Source organism: Pipra filicauda, unplaced genomic scaffold (assembly GCF_003945595.2).
Source record: "Pipra filicauda isolate LSUMZ 115617 unplaced genomic scaffold, ASM394559v2 scaffold87_size3191425_pilon, whole genome shotgun sequence".
In the NCBI taxonomy this organism is placed as follows: Eukaryota; Metazoa; Chordata; class Aves; order Passeriformes; family Pipridae; genus Pipra; species Pipra filicauda.
The window spans coordinates 2,715,487-2,732,062 of record NW_024105064.1 but is presented as its reverse complement, the minus strand read 5'-3'; the positions used below and the strand labels follow the sequence as shown (position 1 = coordinate 2,732,062).

The window sequence follows — 16,576 nt, the reverse complement described above, 5'->3', positions numbered from 1 at the left end:
AGTCGAAAATAAAACGGGTCCAATCCCAAGCTGGGATCACCACTGAGGCCAACAGAGCATTTGGGCTCCAAGATTTGCCCTGCAGCTTTTGTACCTCCGGAGCTATTTCCTGATCTCTGTAAACTTGTAAATACAAACTACACCTACACCTACAGCAGACTTGCCAAAACCCAGTCAGCAAAATTTGAGGCTGAATTTTCTCCCGTCAAATACCAAAACCAGACCCGGGTCTGACCCATTTCTTTCACCCAAGCAAAACAGAGTAATTTAGGAACATTAATGAAAAGAAGAGCTTCCCCCTAGTATTGCTGGGATAAAACCTGGTCTAATTTTCTTAAAAGTCAGGCCCAGCTCCCTTAGCTCCATCTGGGTCCCTCATGGTCCATAGGAATCACCTTGTTTGCCAGGATATATTGAACAAATCAAAGGGATTGAAGAAGCAAACAGGGGATGTGGCTCAGAAGCCTCAGAGCAGACCTAAACCACCTGAGCCTTTGGCCTGAGTGCTGGATGGGCAAGATTCTGCTCTGCAGCTCCCTTCCATGGCACTTCTTTCCTGCCCTTCCCTGCATTTCCTCTTGACACTTCCCTGTCATTTCCTCCTAACCCTTCCCTGTTTTTCCTCCTCGCCCTTCCCTGCATTCCCTCCCACCCCTTCCCTATTCCTCTGCCGGTGCAATTTCCGCCCGCCTGCACATCTTCCTTCCCTTTTTTCCTTTTCCTCGGGGTTTGCTTTCCCTCCGTGCATGTTTTATAATCTGATTTTTCGATCTGTCACTCCTCTCCCCCTGGCTGTCACAGGCAGATGTGCTTTGGGGACAGGGGTGTCTCCCAGCCCGGGGGACGCGGTGAGTGTGGAGTTCCCTCCAGTTTCCCACACTGCTCTCCCATTCAGGGCATTCAGGAGGAGGATAAAGGAAGTGTGCCATGCTACAAGCTGAATTAGAAATGGTGTTTGACTTCCCTTTGTGCTCCACAGAAACCTTGCTCTGGGCACACCATCTGCATAGCCCTCACCGTGGAGAAAACCATTGATCAAGGCCTGTCAGCCCAGCTGGGGGAACTTGGGAAAGTAATTCCTTGTGCCACTTCAGTTCTTTGGGGCTTAACATCTGGCTGGAGGGGGAGGCGACAGTTGATGGTTTAACAGTCGTGCTTCCTTTCAAGTTTGGGATGCTGTTTTGATCCCCGATAAGCCTTTCTGAAATCCTGATTTTAATAACATGGAAAGCATCCAGAAGAGTGGGAATAATGCACTGGCTTTGCATTTTCAAAGTGCTTTACAAATACCAGCTAATGAATTCTCAGCGACCTCCTCGGTGAGATGAGGATGTATTATTAGCAATGTTTTACAAAGGCAGGAAAATGAGGCAGAGAGGAGAAAACCAAGGTTTCAGGCTTTCAAGCAGCCTGCAGGTCACGGGGCTTCTCAAGTGGCTGTTTGAGACATCTGGTTTGCAAAGGTGCTCAGCACCCACTTTTGTTTTAATTAGCTTTGGATCTCTGAAAGGAGCCAGCTCCCTTGTTTGTTGGGAGAATTTGGGATACCAGCCTGGACCACACTCACAGCCACACACCACCTAGATAAACAGACATCAAAGTTCTTTGCCCCCAAGTTCAACAGTGAGGTTTGAAAATGTTATTTAGTATAATTTCTTTAAGCCCATGAAATGGCTGGAGAGGAAGATGCTCTCAAATCCCTGAGCAGGAAATACTTAATGATGTGTTCAACGGAAAATAACTTCATCTCTCTAGAGAGTAAACAAAGTTTTAATTTCTTTGTGCTCCTGCAGACCTACCAAAGCCAGAGCTGTCCTTGGTCAGGACAGTCCGTCTGTCAGCACCATGGAATTCTGCTCCCAGCAGTTGTGGTTATCCTGGACTGGGGCCTCCCTGGAGGAGGGGATGCAGTGTGCCCGGAATTACAAGGCCTCCTGAGTTTATGAGGGAATCTGAGAGCACGCCTTGCCCTGTGGATGGTGATGAGGGCACCCAGCCGTGCCCTGTGAGCACCAGGGCCTGGCAGCTCCTGCGTGTGCCCCTCTGCCAGTCCCCTGCCTGGCTCAGAACCAGCTTTCCCACCTCCTGAAACACAGGGCAGGTGCCTGCTTTTATCAGACACCATCTCTTCATTCTGCTGCCAGCTGAGCATGGCAAAGGTGCTCCTCAGGCCTCCCAGACCCACCTGCCTGGCAGGGCAGGACCTGCCACGAGCCCCAGGACACTGTCCCCAGACACGGGTCCATTGTGCTCCACAGGAGGGGACTGACAGGAGCTTACAGCCCAAAACTCACCCCAAAACTCAGGCTGAGCTCAAGGGAAGGGGAGAAATCCACTGGGGCATAAGGGAGAGTCAGCTTCAGGTCACAAACCTCAATCAGGGACAATCAGAGGGGCTCAGGGGACACCCGGGAAGCCTGTGCCTGTTATCTCCCCCACCCAAACGCTGCCCTGGCTGGAGTCTGAGTGATTAAATATCTGCCACATGCAGAAGGGATTAATTGCTGCCCCTGCATGGGGAGAGGTGCTGCCCTCCCCTCTGGTACAGACACACCATTCCCATCCTGTCAATGACAGCAAGTGGCTGCTGGGGCCAGACCTCAGGAGCCACATTCCGGGTTCTCAACCTGCTCCGCTGAAATATCCTCCCTGCAGGATACCTGCTCCCTGCCAAAAGCTTGGCAGCACTGTTTGCTCAGTCTTGTGACTTTTATCAGGAGGCTCAAAATACTTATGGCCTTCAGCAGGACTTCATGTCCAAGCCTCATAATTGTATAAAGACCAAAAATTAACGATGCCAGTCCAAAGCCTAAATACTCAATAAAATAATCAAAATGTAAGTAAACCCTCTCCCATCAAAATCCTTTTATTTTTATTAGAAACATCAAACGTTTTTGTTAAATTCCTATGACACTCAGCCCATTTCTTGGTTCCTCAAAGCCCAGATTTGACATTTGAAAGGCTGGCAGCAGTGCCAGACACCCGGAGATGCAGAGCCCATTGTAAGAGCTGAATGCCACCGTCTTCCAAAAATCCCACCCAAAACAATGCGGGAAGTGCATGAACCCAGCAGCTTCTGTTTGCTCCCTGCACGGCATTGTCAGGGCCAGGCTGTTCCCTCCCTGGCCAGGGCACAGGAGGTGACTGATGGGGAATTCCGGGGCACTTTGGGCAGCGTGTGCTCCCGGCCAACTCGGGATCTGAGGTGCTTGAGAGAAACCTCAGACCCATCTGGCAGCACGTGTGAGATCCCTGCTGGGTGCCAGCCCTGCTCCTGAGGTGGGGAATGGTGCCATTCCCAAAGCCATCACCGGCTCAGCCCCCGGGGCCAGGCGGGAGGGCAGGATATACCCCGCGGTTGTTTTATCCGGGGCCGGAGGAGGAGGGTGGTAAACACCGAACACGGTGGCTCCCGCCAAGCCTGCTCCCGGGGCAATGTGTTCCTTTGAGCCATAATTGATTCCTGCCATCAGGCACCAGCCTGCTCTCCCCCAGGGTCAGCGCTTTCCCACATCCAACCCCATTATCCCACAGACCATGCCTTTTGTACAACACACTCCAGCTATTCATGTGCAAAGCAGCTGTAATCCCCAGACCTTTCAGAGTCAATATACCAGGAAATAATAAATCCCTCTTGTGCACTCTTGAATATGCCGAGAGGTGACTTGTGGGAATTTCAGCTGGGCAGAAAAATAATAAATTCTCCTTAATTTTTAATTATTTGTGATACTCACTGTAGAAGGACTATGTCATTGGTGCATGACTGTTTGGGGTCACCACACAAGCAGCTATAGAAATTGCTTTTACCTCTAACAACCCTAAAAATGCAGATCAAATTGTCTCAGATGTTTCTTAATGATCAAAGTCCTCCTTCCCTCACCCATGCACCTGGGAACGGCAGCATATTAAATATTCTGGATCTGAAGAAAAACTAATTAAAAAAGGTTAAACCTGTGAAGAATGTACTTTACAGTACTAAGACCCCTTTTTGAGGGGGTTCTGATGTCTAAAGGAGGCAAGATAATGCCATGCTAATGACATTTAATGGAATATTTTACACAATGGGTGCAATAACAACATAACCTTTTCCCCTGGAAGGGCAGATTTCCCTGCACTCCCACTCTGTCGGTTCACACACAGAGTTATGCTTGTCTTGTGGGAACAGAAGCCAATCCTGAATAGCAAGTTTTACATGATAATTTCTTTATATATTGCCTTCCAGGCAAACAATTTTTAAACTATTCAGTGTGTAGAATGTCACGTCACTGAAGGACCCTGAGCAGACCATGGGAGGCAGGGTGGTGTGCACAGGGGGGCTGGAAAGGGATCTTCATCTGAGACACCAAAGAAAGCACTGGCCCCTAAATTACAAACTATCAGAGGATCATCAGGGGTCACTCAAATAGACAGAGCCCTGTCTTTTCACACCTTAGCCAAGAACCTCCACAGAGCCAGTTGGAAGAGCATGAGGATGAGGAGGGGATGTGGTAATACTGCAGGGATTTGTGCTGCTGAAATCCAGGAGTCTTAAACATTAGGACAGGTCCACCCAGCAGTGACATACAGACCCAATAGTTCCTCAGGCATTCAAAGATACCAATTCCCACTCAGGTGTGTGTGCCTGGGACCCTGGCAGGTGTTCTCTTTGCTGCTGTTCCCCCTCAGTGCTGCTGCCACCAGCACATCACCCTTCAAGTGAGATCAGAGCTGGCTTGATCCTAACAACCCTTCCATTTCCCTGGGGAAACGAGCCTTCTCAGCAATGCTCCCAACAGGAGGGGAGAAAAGAAACTCCTCTGCAAGACAGGGAGAAGGGGCCACCTGAGCACTTCCAGAGCCAAGGAGCAGAGCCCAGCCCTGCTCCTCCTCTTCGTTCCCAGAGGTGCCCAGCACTGTCCCCAGGTGATGCCAGAAAAGCACAAGGGCCACTTCAGCCCTGTCCCTGCCTCCCACCACAGACACAGGGCAGGTCCCAATTCCAACTGGGCTCTGTGAAAAAGTTTTCCCATGTCCCAGGAGAGCAAACTGAGGGACAGTGGAGCAAACCAGCAGCCCTGGGACAGCTCGTGCTGCAGCTCAGCTCGGCATTCCTGCAGCCACCCCTGAGTGTGAACCACTGTCCCTGCCCCTTGCCCCTTGCCATCCCTTTCTCCTGGTACACACAGAGCTTGGAGAAGCCCCTGGATGGAGAAACAGGCACATTTCAGCCTTCCTGGGTGAAAAAGCCACGGAGTTCATGGTGCCCTGGACAGCAGCAGCTCCACAAAGGAGTCATTAGCGCCAGGCTGTGTGGGTTTGGATTTCTCTGCCTTTCCCATACTCTTCCCCCATTGATAACACTTCTTGCTGGGACAATAGAAGTGTGCCTTGCAACTACTCCCGACATTAGTGACGGTGCTTGAGCCTGAATGATTTAAAGGGAAAGAATCCAACTCCCAAAAGACCATCTGGCTATCAGTTCTAACACAGCAATAAAGGTCAGGGCTGCTTCTCAGGAGTTGGGAAAAAGATGGGGTTTGACACTGAAGAGTCTCTTCAGCCAGCTTGGTCCATGCCTACCTGTCAGCTCCTGCCTGCAAGGCCATCATTTCTCCCTTGCTAGGGAAAGGATAACACGGGATACCAGCTCCTGGAGGAAGGCCAGCCAAAGAGCACAGGAAAACAGGCAACACCTCATTAGAGCTGGCAGGAGCTGGGCCATGGTCTCTGAGCTGTGTCTTATTTTGTATCATAATCCTTTGACTGCTTCAAAGTGTTCATGAGATGTCTTGTCTCCTGGCTTTCCCACAACACAGGGAATAAAGGGCTCCAAGGACAACATCTGCCCTTCACAAAGCGCTGAGCCCATTCAGGTCAGCACAATGAATCCCTGGCTCTTCCAGTGACACCTCCCTCCTTCCTGTCAACTGCCCATTGCCCTCGGGCTTCACTTCAGGATTTCCAAGTAAGAAACTCTTTGGCTTTCTCACCTCCCTGCACACTTCCCTGCTCCCTTTCCGTGCCCAGATGCTCGGCCACAGTGGAGTGCCAGGAGCAGGAGGAGCAGGAGGAGCAGGAGGAGCAGGAGGAGCACACGCCTCTGCCTGGGGCTGGACCCACAGATGGCAGGTGCAGCACAGCTTTTCCCAGGTAGGTTCTGGGTTATTTTCAGTGCTGCCTCAAGGACTGTATCCAGGCAGAGATTTTTCTCATAAGACAAAATCAGAACTGACCTCCAGTGCCCTCACAGCTTCATTCTTTCCCTTGCCTTTGTCACAAAAGAAATGTTTGCTTAATTCATACCGACATCTCCATGCCAATGCAAGCAAGCAGCTCTGTTCCCATTTTCCACATTAGAAAATGGAGTGGGAGTGACACAGTAAGGTTTACACAGGGAGGCAGAGACTGGTCTCTGAGATCTGATGTTCAGCACTGCAGCAGGTCCAAGGGCAGAACAGAGCACACCAGGAACCTCAGGCAAGAAGCACAACTGACCTCCTTGCTGAGGGCCAAAGATGGGCCTCAGCTCCTACATCCCATTCATGACACACCTCTGGTTTCCAAAGACTTCCCAGGATTACAGGTTGAATCTGGTGCTATTCCTCAGCCCATTTAACCATCATCCCTATAAATGTCTGTATGAAAGAGAGAGAGGAGGAAAGGGAAAAGCAAGAGCTATGGGGTGACTGGGCATGGCCCAGCTCTGCTGGGAGGGGTGGGCTTCCTTACTGGGGGCACTGGGAACACTCACAGAGCCCGCTGTGTTAAGGGGATGAGCAAAACTGAGGTTACTATTCCCACTGCTTCCCATTCCCTAGTTATTCATCCCATCCATCCAACACCCCTCCACCCTGACTGTCACTTCTCCACAGCATTAAAAATGTGCTGCAAACAAACCCGGGGCTCCACACTGGTCACACTTTGGGTCACCCACTGACGTGCAGTGGCTGTATGGACACACCTCCCACACACACTCCGGCTGGGGAGGGCAGGGATGTCCTTGGTGATGTTGATTTTTATCCCTACCAGGGCTCCTCGTGGCCTTTTCCCGCCTTGCCCCAAAAGCGTGCCTCCTCCACGCCACCCCTGCTCCGGCACATGCGGGGCCTCGGGAATGCCATTGATCCCAGACAACCAGCTGGAGGGTCGGTGCTTTCCCAGCTCCCCAGGCCCGCACACTCCACCAGCAGCGTGGGCAGAAGGTTATTCTCCCCGGGGCATTGGCGGCCAATGGACCGTGCACTAATGGATGCTTCCCCTATTGTCCCGCTGCCCGCCGGGATTGGCTGCGGGGCTGTGGGAAACACCGGCCATCCCGACACTCACGTATCTGCCCCGGCACCCCGGCTATAAATACAGCACTCGGGAGCTGCCAAGGCATCCCCTCGTGCTCAGCACAGCAGCTGAGAGGGGTCTGTGCCCACTGAGAGTGCCCGGGATGGCTCCCAGCAACACCCTCATGATCCACGTGGAGGAGAAACTGCTGCCAAAGGAAAAGAACAAAGTAAGTGGAGCCCTTGAGAGGACTGGAGAGGCTGGCTTGCCCCTAGCAAGTAAATATGACATTAGAAAAGGTGGGAGAGGAGGGAGAAGGTGGTCTGGGGGAAGGCAAATAGGTTAAAGAGAGATAAAGGAGACTATACTGATTTTTAAAAATTAAATGGAGTAGGGAATGGGTAGGCAGCATCTCACAGCTCTTCCACCAGATGAAAGCATCTTTGAACACGTGTGTCAGGGCATGGGGGGGAAATCGGGTCAGGCCCCACAGAATCCCTAAGGATGTGCTCCCTCTCTCCCAGCTGAGGAAGCCGGTGGTGGAGAAAATGCGCCGGGACCGGATTAACAGCAGCATCGAGCAGCTGAAACTGCTCCTGGAGAAGGAGTTCCAGAGGCACCAGCCCAACTCCAAGCTGGAGAAAGCCGACATCCTGGAGGTGGCTGTGAGCTACCTGAAGCAGCAGAGCCAGCTGCAGGAGCAAAGTGAGTGCAGAGCGGGTACCACGCCTGACCCTGCTCCCCAGGGCTGGGACACCCCAGCTCCAGGCACATGAGCAAGGCTCAGGGACTCCTGAAAGAAATTTTGGTCGTGATCTTAACCCACTGCATTTGCTTCTTTCCTTCTCTTCCAGCATTCGCCCCCAAGAGCCCCGAGCAGGACTTTAACAGCGGGTACCTGCGGTGCCTCAAGGAGGCCATGCACTTTCTGTCCTACTACGAGCCCAAGAAGGAGACCCAGGTCCAGCTCATCAAGCACTTCTGCAAAGCCCAGCTGGGCTCAGACCCCTCGTACTCCCTGGCCCTGCGCAGCTCCCCCCTGTCTCCCTGTGTGCTCCCCAGAAAACAGCCTGCCCAGAAGAGCCTGCCTGCTGCTCCCACCATCTGGAGGCCCTGGTAGACCTGCTGAACTCTGTTCCCGTGTTTTGCTACAAAAACTAGAGGGACCTGTGGTTTATTAGTTCCTCTTTAAAGTAGGAAACGTTGCTTTCCAAAGGCGGGAGGGGGTGGTTATTGTTTTTCTGTCACCAGAAATGAGGGTCGCTGGGTGGTTTCCCTTCATAGTGAAGGACTGTGGGTGTATCTTGCAGCAAATTTGTTGCTTTTATTGGTGGCTCCTGGCCAAAGACAGGACGGAGTTCTGTGGTGATCTCAGAGAGCAAATGCCCTTCAGGTTCCATCAGAGGCTGCTGAGCCTGTGGCTGGCAGTGGGAATCCTTGTGCTGACTCCCCGGGTCACTGGTTCAAGTGCTCCATTGTCTCTTGGTAATGTATTGACCTTCCTCAAGAAGGAGCCCTTTGGAGAATGTATTTTGTATCATAAAGAGAGGACTGAGCCTTTACCTTTTGAGTGAAAGATGTTATTAAGAAATGCTGATTCTTCTGAAGCTCCTCTGCTATTTTTAATGTCCTCACGGAGTTGTGCTGATCACAGATAGCTCTGGGGAAAATTCTCTTCGTGTCACTTTGTGCTGCTCTCAGTTGAGGGATAATTGATGCCTTTTGTAAAGGAAAATACCTGAGCTATACCTTAAGGAGAAGGGGGAGGAAGGGAAGCAATAAGTACTTTGTAATCATTCACTGAACACGCTAAGGAGCTTTAAAAGCTTTTATAAAGTTATCATGTATTCATCCTGTGTGATGTCCAACTTGTGTGTCTTCACTGTACAATACAATAAAAATGGTTTTAGTCATTAATCCTTTGGTTTGAAATGATTCAAAAGGCTCATCCTGCTGGACTGGGTGCCTGCAGACTCCCCTGCAGTGGGGAAGCCATCAGGAGGTGTCACAGTGCTGAGCCCTTCACTCCAGGACATACTTTATATCTGCGAAATTCCTTTGGCAGAGCAGGATTTCAGATCCCGTAAAGCAGCAACCTCTGGGGAAATTATCAAAAATCAAAATGGAGGTGAAACCAAAGTGAGGTGCTGAGAGGTGTCAACCTTTCAGACTTAACAGCAACCCATTCAGCCTTAAACAACCCCCTAATTTCACAGCCACTTCACTTCCCCCATTAATTTGCCCACCAAGCTGAGCTCAGTCTTGTGCTTTCTGCCCATTTATGAGGGAGCTTCAGGGAAATCTCCCAATAACTTCCAAAGAGTTTGGCACTTGCCTCTGCTTGGGGATCTTGCCCTCTTTGAACCACCTGCACTGGGGTGAACCAGTTTGTGTTGCCTTTTAATTTTATGACACAAATTCTGCTAGGCAATAAAAAAATTGCTGCCTTTACTGAAGTGAAATGTGCCCACATCTGGCTGGAAGTCTCCATAATTAGATAGCAGAGACTGAAAAGCATTTCCTCTGCTAAGTTGTTTCCTTTTATTTTCCCTTCTCTTCAAAGTAGAACAAATCTGCACAAATAGTCAGTTCACAAAGCCACTCTCTAACCACAGGAACACACAGATTTGGGTGCATGACAGGGAACCTTCTCATTGTACAGAGATACAGGAACAGCAGGAAACACCACTGCTCAACAATTCAACTCCCCTCAGATTCCCTGCAAGAGGTGCCCTTGAAAAGCTTCATTTCTAGAATAAGGGGTGTTTTCCTAAATAAAAGGAAACATTGAACACCTGATCTTGTCAAAGCTGCTCAGTTAAGCCGGGAGCAACCTCAGATCCGCTGAGGTGACACAACCAAACACATCCCAGCACTGCTGGCTGGGCCTGGCCAGTCCTCATTTGGCTTGTGATGAAACCCTCTCTTATCCACACAGAAAGCCCCCCAAAAAAGCCAGACAGCTGGGTCAGGAGCATGCTGCTCTGCCTCATTACGGTTCAGGGATCATTTTGGTTATTCCTTTGCCCCGAAAGCACAAGCTGGTAGAGTGCTCCTCACCTCTCTGCCAACACAGTGCAAGGTAGGCTTTGGTACAGGTCTCTACCAATGCTGCAGGTAGTTTCTTCTTCCTAATGAAGTGCTAAATAATTCAGAAGAGATATTTTTAGATTATGTGGTTGCTTATCGAGCTTGAAAAAGTCACTTTGCCTCACTGTGCTCAACTTGTCGTTGTCAATTAGTACAAGCTTCTGAATCCCAGCAAAACTCCAGCTGTTGTCCATGCCTGGGGGGTTTAAAATCAAGCCTAATTAGGGCAGTGTGGGGGAGTTCAGACTCAGCTGGGATGCCATGTGCCCCAAAGCCCATCACATCCAGAGTGTGCCTCACTGGGAATAGGGTCACACGTGGCACGGAGAGGCCGCTGCCCTCCTGGGGATGGGATTCCCCCCAAACACCCCCTGTGTGAGAGTCCCCATGGCAGCACCTCTGCAGTGCCTTAAACCACGGTGGAGGGGAGAGGAGCAGCAAGAGCCTCCTCCCGGGCAGTGGGAAGGGACCAAACCCCTCCGGGAAGGCTCCCTTTGCTCCAGGGACTCAGATCCGCCCTGGGGCAAACGCTCCCCTTCTGCTTTTCACCAGCCACAGACTTGCCCCCCTGGGCTTTAATTTACCAATTACCCCCGAGCTAAAAGCCAGACCTCGGGCTTCCCCAGCCCCGCAAAGGGTGTGTTTACAATTTATTAATTATTATCACTTCTCATAATTGAACTCAAAGCTTCTTACGGCTCCCTGCCCCGTCCCCTGGGGCGACCCTCCCCTGCTCCAACACATTCCCACCCTTAGGGAAGATGTTGTTTATTATGCTGATCCCACAGCTCAGGAATACTCTCCTGACAAAGCCCCTATTAACCTCAGAGTGTGGGCCTGAGTTTCTCGGAGTTTCCCACACTTTCTTCCCCGTTTGGGGCATTCAGAGGGGCACAAAGGCAGCGTGTGCCTCACAACAGCCCGCATTAGTGCCGCTCTTTGGCTCCGCATTGTGCCGACCAGCAATTCCTGTCCCGATGGACCATCTGGAGAGCTATTTTCCCAAGGAGCACATTGATCGATCAGTATTATTCGAGGGCCCTTTTAAAACTTGGGAACGTTATGCTCTTTGACACTAAATAGGTGTCTCGAGAGGGGCTGTCAGAAAGATTTTAAACCATTTAAGGAAGGCAGAGAAAAAAAAAACACGTAAAAATCGTAATTATTTCTTTAAAAACGCCGTCAATAGCATCTGGGAGACAGGCTGACATGAATGTAGGAAATGGTCTAAAGTAAAAATGCTCTGAAATTGGTACAAGCTGGAAGCACAGCCGCGGAGGTACAGGACACTGATTTTAAAATCTGCATAATGAAATTCTGGGTTTCTGTACTCTTTCCTGACTCCCTCCAGACCTGTTGCTGCATTGCAGCATGCTGGGTTTGCCTCCACAGAAAGCCATGGATCAGATGGGCTGAGAAAGCTGCCAACTGGTGTTAAACTGGGAGCAGCTTCTGTGTAGAGTGTGTGCAGCAGGTCTACACCTGGGCTGAAATCACCACCTACAAAGGCCAGTACCAGTTCCTCAGGCTAGGGGACCTCCAGCTGCTTTGATTTATGGACTGCCATGCCTATGAGGACAGTTTTGGGGTGGTTGTTCCTCAGCTCACAGCAATCCCTGGCTCCCAGATCCCCGCCACAGGCTCAGGGCACTGCTGTCCTCTCTCAGGAGCAGCTCCAGACCTCACACCACCCCCCAGAGAAGGGAATTATTGTGTCACATTCCTTAGTTAACTCCACGTTGGGAAGTTTTGGGGATTTGTCTCTTTTAGTCCTTCATTCTCTAAACAGGGAAAACCCTGTATCTGAGCCAGCCCCAGGCAGTCCATCTTTCTGGCTCTGCAGCAACAGCCGGAGAGACACAAACTCCTCCCACGGATATGGAGCACAGTGACAAGGATTTGGACCACAAACACACTCCAGTGGGACAGACTGTTGCTGTAAGAGCAGAATTTTTAAAAAAGCCCAAACTGAGCAAACTAGTTACAGACTTTTAACAAAGAACAACTGGATTGCAGCACACCATAAATCTTCCTTCCTGAAATCCTTGCAGGAAGTGCCTACTGCACCCAGCCCCATAAGGAATATCCTGTAGGGACAGCCTAAGGCTGGACAGTTTATTATTCCAAAGCATCAGTTGGGAAATATCATTGCCATTGAGTTTTCAGGTCTTACTAAGGGAATTCCTCTCACCCACCAGCAGTGTCAGAGGGTAGGTGAGGCAGGCACAGGGGGATGGAAGGTTAGTGGTACCTTTCCAAGGGACAGAGAGAGGGGGAAGCTGGGCTGTGGGGAGCCCAGAGGGCTGCTGTGTGTGCCTGGTTCCCCATTCCCATCAGATGGTGCGAGCCCACAGCTCCCGGGATTTCCCACGTCGCCCATTGAGGGAGTTAAACTGCCGACAAAAGGCGTGTGCCTGGAGGGTCGGGGACAGCCCGCGGCACCATCTGCCCGGCCCTGCAAGGCAGGGATCAGGCTTTAATCACCGGAGCTGGTTTAGCCCTTTGGAGGCCACGCCATTGTGCTGGGGACAGCGTGGCATTATTTAAAACCGCTCATTCCGTATTTCCAGCGCTGAAAATTGGGTCAGAGCCTCCCTCCCTGCAAACCTGCTCCTTCCCAGACGGTGCGTGCGGGACCTGCTGGCCCTTCCAGCCCACGTGGCCCCGGGAGGGATCCAGAAATCCTCGTGCTGCACTTCCAGCTCCAGCAACAGCACAGGAGCATGCAGGGATTGCCCTGGCTCCAAGGAATAATGCTGATTACAAGCTGGCAAAATAAGTGAAGGAACTGATTTTGAATAGTACTCACAGTCCTTGATCGATTACAGTTGATTGACAAGAATTAAAATTGTTGTACCCAAAGTGATCCACCTCAAATGCCGTTGGGCTGGGAAGGGAGAACAGCTGACCCATGGAATTCCATGAGAAGCCAGGCAGTAAAAAGGGCCTTTAAAAGCTTCAGGTTGATAATTAGTTACAGGATCATCCTTTGCAGGACCATATCTTTTTATTCAACAATGCTCTGTGTGCTGGAGCACATTCCTGTCCATGTACCCACAGAGCCAGGTTTGGGTTATCCACAGGTTGCTGAGGGCAGGTGGAACAGGCTGACTGTGGCTGACAGGGAAATGAGAGGTTTCCCTTCTGGTTTTTGACACAGGAAATAAGTAGAGTTTTCATCAATGTTGTAGTGGTAAGAAACAGGCATTCAAAAACTACATGAGGCCTCACATACCTGACTGACAGATTGGAAGGTGACTGGCTTTGTACTGGGTGGTGCTGGGAGGGGGCAGCAGACCCGAGTAGGACACATAACCTGGAAAAAAAATGTCTCAACAAGGGAGCTTCAGTCCAGGACCCTGCCCAGTCCTTTCCCCTTCATTGCCTGAACACTGAACACACGTGGCACAGAGATGAGCAGGGCCAGGACTGAACAGAGGCACAGGGTGGCCTCACGCCTGTGCCACGTTCTGCAAGGGGAGAATACAGCAAAGCAATGGGCAAGAACTGACTTTTCACTCCACCTCAGCTGTCTGTAAAGGGGGAAGTATATTTAGTTGGAGACTCAGGACCAAGGGAACAGTGAGGCATTTACAAAGTGGCATGAAATTAAAGAGGACATGTTTGGGAAAGGCATCCTAATCACTACATGTCACGGGCTGCTGTAGGAAAGCCCAGATTACCCAAACAAAAGCAAGGAAGAGCTCTTGATATGACTTAGAGAGGGACTTTAAACAATGGAGAGGAAAATATTTCAGGCTAACTGCTTAGCACAAACTGTTTGAAGGGTTCTTCCCCTCGATTTTAGTCTCTCGTTGCCCTGAAAATTATCTGGTACTGTATTCATGTAAGCACGGTTTAATGCCAGTGAAAGGCTTTAGTCCCTCTAATTCTGCATCTTTTCCTTTTCAGCCTCTCCTTTGGGCACCGGGCATTATCTCTTCCCGGGATCAGTTTTCTGTGCCTTATTGCAGCTCGGCCTGGGAACGGGGGCTCAGCGCGGTGTGGCCGTTCCCGACATCAGGCGGGGAGTTGGTGATAATGCCGCCCAAGGCTTTCCCACGTTCCCTCCCCAGCGCCGCGGTGCCAATCCCCCATTGTGTCCCACGCTCCCCAGCCCACCTGCTCCTCTGGGAGCAGGGTATTATCCCCAGGCGATTCACAGCCGATTTGCCATGCTGTAATGGATGCTTTCCCATTGTCCCGCCCGCGCGGGGATTGGCTGCGGACTGTGGGAACCTCCGAGTCGCTCCGGACCCAGACATTTGTATGCGGCCCCCGCGTATAAATAGGGCAGATCCCGGCTCCCTGCTCCACTCCGAGCTCAACCAGCGCTTGGGATAGCGGGGCGCTCTCCCCGGGAATCCCGAGGCCCCGAGGCAAGCACAGAGTGAGTATCCGCTCACACCCAGCAGGGCCGGACCCCTTCGGGTGCAGGAGCTGGGGAGGGGGAGCCTCGCTGCTCACGGCCCCTTCCCCTCCTGTGTTACAGCTCGGGAACAGCGCCGGGCACCGCCCGGGCACGGGATTTACACAGCCCCGGGCGGCCGGGGCTGCTCCGGGAGAAGGGGTTCAGAGGCACCGGCCCGACTCCGAGCTGGAGAAAGGAGCCGTCCCGGGGGTGGCCGTGAGCCCCCCGACCCACGGGCGAGGTGAGTACCCCCGGCACACCCAGCGCCTCTATGGTCGGGCAACACTCCGGCCGGAGCCTCCCCCGTAACCCTTCCCTTCTGCAACCCTTCCCTCCTGTAACCCTTCCCTCCTGTAACCCTTCCCTCCTGTAACCCTTCCCTTCTCTAACCCTTCCCTTCTCTAACCCTTCCCTTCTCTAACCCTTCCCTTCTCTAACCCTTCCCTTCTCTAACCCTTCCCTTCTGCAACCCTTCCCTCCTGTAACCCTTCCCTCCTGTAACCCTTCCCTTCTCTAACCCTTCCCTTCTGTAACTCTTCCCTTCTCTAACCCTTCCCTTCTCTAACCCTTCCCTTCTCTGACCCTTCCCTTCTGCCCTTCCAGCACCCGGCACGAGCCCGCGGCGGGATCATCGCACCCAGAGCCTCAGGGCAGCCCCGCGATCCCCGTCTGCCCGTTCCACCAGCACGGAAACAGGGATGGAGCAGAGCTGCCGCCTCCAGAGGTCACAACCGGCACCCGAGGACTCTGGTTCCCCCCCTGACAAACCCACAGCACCGAATCCCTCCCGCAGCCTCCGGAGGCCTTGGCAGTTCACCATCCCACTTCCATGATCCCTGGACATTTGCTGGTATTCCAGAGGAGCCCGTGACTTGCTGGACAAGTCCCCCCACTCCTCTCACGAGTAGGGAAGAATGTTTCCCTTTCGCAGAGCATTGCTCTGCTCGGATGTGTTGCTTCCCTTCTTCCAGAAGGACCGGGATGATCCCACCGCGTGGAGCGCGAGTTGTTCCGAGGGAATGTGAGCTGTATCCTCCCGCTGGGAGGGCTGGGAAGGGTCGTTCGGAGAGGAACGACGGCTGTTCTTGACCTCTGTGAGGTTGTCCGTGTATATCTTCTGGGAAAGCTGAGGTGGGCAGGACAGAATTCCCAAAAGTGTCCGTTCAGGAGGAGCCTTTTCCTCTGAGACTCCCCGGTGTCCCAGGGTATCCACACCTGAGTGTGGCTGGAGATGGGGGGGTCTCAGAGCAACTCACTGGACACATTTGGGAATATGCCCTTCCCACGGTGCCATCAGGGGTTCTATAACATTTATAGTCTGTGCTGGGCGTGCTCTGGAAATGGTTAAACCATAACCCAAACGATGTAGAGGAAATTCCTCGGGATGTCTTGCTCACAGACCAGGGCTGTTTGTGAGGTTCAGGATGTGTGTGTGTGCGCCTTTTGTAAAGGCTAAAGCTCCTTTTTATGTCCTTATAGGAGAGAAAGTTACGGCCGTGCTGCCGAGCTTACAAGGAATATTTATCAAAGTCTTTCATGAAAGGCAGGTGTATAAATTATATTTACTCTTGGGTACCCTTTTACCAGGGGAAAATGGGAATTCCTTACTGTCCTTGGAGGATGCTGTGACATGTTCTGTGTGAGCTGCACGAGTGTGTAAGTCTGTGTCAGAGTTATGCTGAACTTCAGAAACTGCAGAAAATTTTAACGCTCAAAAATAAATAAAAAACTGTTAAATGAATTCGAAGTTGTTCTTTTTTTGAGTAGTTTTTACAGCTGCTTTCCCCGTGGTCAATGGACACGAGGCAGATTTCAGTGAAA

General features: G+C 51.6%; 2 protein-coding genes across 2 annotated transcripts; both read left to right on the top strand.

Moving 5' to 3' along the window:
• Nucleotides 1-7,395: 7,395 nt before the first annotated feature.
• LOC113991947 (transcription factor HES-5-like) lies at nucleotides 7,396-9,171 on the top strand. Its single transcript, XM_027728725.2, has 3 exons — nucleotides 7,396-7,483; nucleotides 7,779-7,959; nucleotides 8,109-9,171. The coding sequence occupies exons 1-3, from the start codon at nucleotides 7,418-7,420 to the stop codon at nucleotides 8,372-8,374; spliced, it is 513 nt and encodes a 170-aa protein (XP_027584526.1). The 5' UTR covers nucleotides 7,396-7,417; the 3' UTR covers nucleotides 8,375-9,171.
• Nucleotides 9,172-14,385: 5,214 nt separating this feature from the next.
• Nucleotides 14,386-16,496, top strand: LOC113991948 (translation initiation factor IF-2-like). Its single transcript, XM_039390898.1, has 4 exons — nucleotides 14,386-14,485; nucleotides 14,637-14,734; nucleotides 14,837-14,996; nucleotides 15,359-16,496. Exons 1-4 carry the CDS (start codon nucleotides 14,386-14,388, stop codon nucleotides 15,586-15,588), a joined length of 588 nt encoding a protein of 195 aa, XP_039246832.1. The 3' UTR covers nucleotides 15,589-16,496.
• Nucleotides 16,497-16,576: the final 80 nt, after the last annotated feature.